A 4,807-nucleotide genomic window follows, 5' to 3' on the forward strand; every position below is an offset into this window, starting at 1 on the left:
GGGGCACCCCTGGAGTGGGGGGTAGGAGTGGGGGGGGCACCCCTGGCATGGCGGGGGGGGCAGTGGGACACCTCTGGAGTGAGGGAGTTATCCCTGGAGTGGGAGGGGTCACCCTTGGATTGACAGCAGCGGGGGTCACCCCTGGGGCTTGGCCCTGGAGTCAGGGGGAGGGAGGGGTCCCTGGAGCGGGACTCTGGAGTGGGGCTTTATCCCTGCAGCGGGAAGAAGGTCACTCGTGGAGCAGGTATTATCCCCCAGAGTGGGAGTCCCCCCTGGAGGAGGGCAATCCCTGAGGAAGTTTGCTGGTAACTGGCCAGCGCGGGGCCTTTGAGGATAACCCGCACCCCTGGGCACCACATTTGCTGCTGGATGAATGCCCGCCCCGGCAAGAGGCAGCAGCCGGGCTGGCTTTGCATACAGGGAAACAGAGGTGCATGGGGGTGGGCAAGGCAGGTGGCTCTTCACGGCCATAACCCCCTGCCCTCCCACTCCTTTAGCTACAGCAGTAATGCGTCATGGATGCACCAGCTGGAGCAATGGTGCACAGACACCCTCGTGCAAATGTTGCTTTACTGGTAGCAGGTGCTGCGGGGCACAGGTCTCCCATACAGAGCGACAAGGCGGCATCGTGCCAACGAGGCCCTGCCCACAGCAGGGGCAGAACCAGTACAGGGGGTAGAAACCAGGCCTCAGTGCTGTGCCAGTCGGGCTGGGAGCTGGGAGAGCTGGGCTGGGTAGGTGGGGAGATGCCAGGGGAGCCCTGACTGGCCTGCCTGTCTAGTGGGGACTGGCAGCTGCCTGAGCAGAGGGCAGGCAAGGCTGTGGGGCAGGGAGCCTTCACAGCGGGTGCTGGCAGGGGCTGGAGGCCCGTGGTGTCCAGTGCGAAGAGAGCTGTAGTCCCTGGAGCTGGGCACAGGATGCAGGAGCAAGCCCAAGGGGCTGGCGACGGTGGCAGATCCAAGCTGGAGGAATGAGCGGTGCCCGGTGCTAGGGTGCCCAGAAACGCCACGGCTGAGCAGGGCCTGGCGGTCTCCCTCACATGGCACGTGACCAGGAGCAAGGCGTCAGCTGCCCCCAGAAGGTGTCCTGTGGAGAGAGCTCCCGGTCAGGGACGCAGCGGGCTCTGGACAGCCCCGGACCTCGCTGCCCCGCCGGGCAGACAGAGACTGCCACTGTGCGGGGCCATGGGCATGGCCTGCTTGGGCCCCACACAGGGCAGCGTGGCCTGTGGCTGCCACGAATAGCCCTGGGCTCACCTGGAGCGGGCAGTGGACACGGGCATAGTACTCCAGGCTGTACAGCGCGACCAGCAGGCCCTGCCCCACGAAGAGCAAGGCCCACACAGCCACGTTCCATGCCGGGCGCCTGCGCTTGTCGTTCAGCACGAAGTTGAAGAGCACTGAGGAGACAGGAGAGCGGGGCTGGGGGTGGTGAGGTCCCCACAGAGCACCCTCATCCCTGCTGGCCCCCGATGCCTCCCCAGCCCCGTGTTTCGGATGCAATTCAGGACGATGCAGGTGGACTTAAAAGGCCATCACCCTTGCCAGCCATGGGCAGGAGACGTGGCCAAGGCACCACTGCCTGCCTGAGACTGGGGGCAAGGGGCAGCATGGTAGGGAGAAACTCAGGGCTCAGGGGGTCCTTCCCCTCAGGCCACAGTAGCAGAGCTGGGGACACGAGGGACTTGGGGCTGAGCCCAGCAGGACCCAGGGGGCGTGGGGATTCAGGGCATGGGGCTCAGCCTGGTTGCGGTGCGGGGGACCGTGGTGTGCTCACCTCCGAAGATGGTGTAGTTGCAGAAGAGGATGGGGTAGAAGATGCCCAAGCCGAAACCAACTATGTACTCATGGGCAATGGCAGACAGGAGGAAGGTGGCCAGCATGGCGCCCACCCGCCACTTCTTTCCGAAGAGCTGCAAAGCAAGGGTGCTCAGAGCCAGAGTCAGCTGCCAAGGCCTGGGGACAACTCCAAGCAGAGTGGGCCCACAACAGCTGGGCTGGGCCCCAGCTGGAGCCAGGACATGGCTGCGGGCAGAGTCCCCTGGGCAGCCAGGCTGTGGCCGTGAATGCAAACGGACCCGAGCTAAGGGCTGGGCTCTGGGCAGTGCCCACCTTCCCTGCCCCACTGCCAGCCCGGTCCACGTACCCAGAACAGGTCCTGGTAGATGTAGAGGTAGAGCCAGTCGTGGACCACGCTGTTCCACTTGCGGTAGTAGGTGGCGAAGGATGTGGCGTTCCACCAGTCCTGGGGGGAGATGCGCGTGACCTGGGGACCGCCTGCCTGCACCCCCTGCTCCTCGGCCCCCGTGGCCAGGCCTCTGGCATGGGTGCCTGCCCCCCTTGCAGCACCGGGAGGGCTCTGCGGGCACTGCCAGGCAACCCAGCCCCGCTTTCCACCCCCCGCCTGCCCTCACCTGGTAGAAGCCCCTGTCGGCAAAGCGCAGCACCTCAGCGAAGGCGTTGAACCAGCAGTGCAGGATGCCATAGAATGAGATCAACAGCATCACAGTGCCTGCAGGGGGGCACAGCGGGCACATCAGACCCCTGGGGGCCCCTGGCACTGCCTGCCACCCCCACCTCCGGGCTCATGTCACCACCCGGTCACCCTCACTGGGGCCCTGCCATCCCCTGCAGCAGCCGCTCCACACTACCCAGTGCCCCAGCCCAGGGGAGCGAGCGGGCCCTGCGCACCAGGCAGGATGGTGTTGCACATAGCTGGCACAAATGTCTCGAGGCGGAAGGGCTGCAGGCTCAGGTGGATGTACACCGGGTTGGACAAACGGCGCATGATGAGTGCCAGTAAGAAGGCGAAGGCCAGGAACTGCAGGGCACAGACAGGTGTGATGCTTCCCCTTGCCCTGGCCCCGTGGCAACCCACGGGCACCCAGGCTGCAAGGACAAGTGAGTGCGGGCCGTGCCAGCAGGAACCCATAGGCACCCAGGCCGCAGGGATGGGTGGGTGTGGGTCATGCCGGGAAGGACCCATGGACACCCAGGTCACAGATGGGTGGGTATGGGTCATGCTGCGTGGCATAGGCACCAAGGCCACAAGGACGGGTGGGCACGGGCCGTGCCAGCAGGGCCCAGCTGCTCTCACCTTGGCACAGTTCTCCACCACGACTCTCCAGCGGATGACAGAGGTCCTAGCAGGACAGGAGGGCTGGTCAGTGCCCAGGACACCCAGGGCAGGCTGGAGTCCTCCCCAGGACTCAGTCCCCTGAATGCCCCTCCGTCTGTCCCCACGGCCCCCAGCTGGCAGCCCTGGTGCCCTCAGGCTCACCTGGGGTAGGTCTCCCTGTACAGCAGTGTGGGGCAGCACAGAAAGTACAGGTAGGTGGACAAGGCCGGCAGCTTCACCTTCCCTGGCGGAGAGAAGCAATTGGGAGCTTGGGGTGGCTGCAGGGGTACCCTGGTGCAGGGGGTGGCACTCACCAGCGGTCGTCTGGGCACGGAGATTGGGCACTGTCTCCCGCAGGAATGAGTGGCTTTTCATCAGGAGCCGCAGCTGGGGAGTGGAGGGCATGAAGGGCTGGGTTGCGGTGTTGGGAGCTACTGCCCCAGCCATGGCTGCAGGGGGCATGGGCGCCTCTTTCCTCTGCCCTGGGGCCTGCGGGGACTGTCCCCACATCTGGGCAGCTGCTGCACCCTGTGGTGCTGGCCCAGGGTGCAGCAGGCAGGAAATGGGGGTAGGGTTTTTGCTCTAAGCCACCTGCCTTATGCCCTGCCCACCCTGTCCTGGCACCACCCTCTGCACACCTGCTCTGTCATGAGGATGACCTTGGGGATGTATTGCATCTGCTGGTGGACCATGGTGTAGATGGGGAAGATGCCCAGCACAGCGGTGTGGCCCCCCAGCAGCGCCCCCACCACGCTGGCCACCAGAAGCCATGGGTGGCGTGTGGTGCGGGATGCGTGGGCCCAGAGCGCCAGAGTCGCATAGGGGGCCAGCAGGGTGTAGATGCACATGATCAGCCAGATCCCCAGTGCTGCGCCCATGCCGTGGGAGTTGGCGATGATGAACTCCAAGTCCTCCTTCAGGCAGCTGCAGGGCGGAAGGGGACAGTGACCTCAGCGCAGCACCAGTGACCTCTCTGGCCCTTATAGACTGCCCTGGGGCTGGGTAGGGCCCTATAGACTCTCTGGACCCTATAGAGCTGGCTTGGGGGTGTGCATGGCCCTGTGGACACTCTGCACCCTATAGCACCTCTTTGGGGTGTGTATGACCCTACAGAGTCTCTGGACCCTATAGCACCTCCTGGAGGTGTGCATGTCCCTACAGACTCTGGGCCCTATAGCACCACCCTGGGCCTGCGTGTGGCTCTACAGACTCTCTGGACCCTATAGCACCTCCTGGAGCTGCGTGTGACTACAGACTCTCTGGACCCTATAGCACCTCCTGGGGGTGTGCATGGCCCTACAGACTCTCTGGGCCCTATAGCACCTCCTGGGCCTGCGTGTGACTCTACAGACTCTCTGGACCCTATAGCACCTCCTGGGGGCGTGTGTGGACCTACAGACTCTTTGGGCCCTATAGCACCACCTCAGGGCCCGGTAGGGCTGTGCTGGCTGAGGCAGGGACCTTCTCCTCCGCAGGCACATACGCTTCTGATTAGCCAGGGCAGGGCTTCAGCACAGGCTGTGCTGGATCAGGGTGGGGCTCCCCCTCCGAGTGCCCAAAGCTGGGATTGCGGAGGGTGGAGATCCAGGCTGGAAGGGTGCTGAGAGGTCATCCCAGCCTGGGGTAGGATCGGTGCTGCCAGGTCCCGCCCAGGCCACTCCTTGCCTGCCTGCTCCGCAAGCCCCTCCGT

General features: G+C 64.8%; 1 protein-coding gene across 1 annotated transcript in view; it reads right to left on the bottom strand.

Moving 5' to 3' along the window:
- Window positions 1–159: 159 nt before the first annotated feature.
- Window positions 160–4,807, bottom strand: part of LOC102378548 (sterol O-acyltransferase 2-like) — a 5,098-nt gene continuing 450 nt past the window's right edge. The window contains exons 2-11 of the mRNA XM_025212293.1: window positions 3,756–4,041; window positions 3,432–3,504; window positions 3,280–3,361; window positions 3,097–3,142; window positions 2,691–2,820; window positions 2,414–2,511; window positions 2,146–2,244; window positions 1,777–1,912; window positions 1,257–1,399; window positions 160–1,086 (exon numbers count right to left, since the gene is read on the bottom strand). Coding sequence (XP_025068078.1) covers window positions 1,036–1,086; window positions 1,257–1,399; window positions 1,777–1,912; window positions 2,146–2,244; window positions 2,414–2,511; window positions 2,691–2,820; window positions 3,097–3,142; window positions 3,280–3,361; window positions 3,432–3,504; window positions 3,756–4,041 — 1,144 coding nt within the window. The 3' untranslated portion in view covers window positions 160–1,035. The remainder of the gene's footprint in view (window positions 1,087–1,256; window positions 1,400–1,776; window positions 1,913–2,145; window positions 2,245–2,413; window positions 2,512–2,690; window positions 2,821–3,096; window positions 3,143–3,279; window positions 3,362–3,431; window positions 3,505–3,755; window positions 4,042–4,807) is intronic.

Source organism: Alligator sinensis, unplaced genomic scaffold (genome assembly GCF_000455745.1).
Source record: "Alligator sinensis unplaced genomic scaffold, ASM45574v1 scaffold1542_1, whole genome shotgun sequence".
In the NCBI taxonomy this organism is placed as follows: Eukaryota; Metazoa; Chordata; order Crocodylia; family Alligatoridae; genus Alligator; species Alligator sinensis.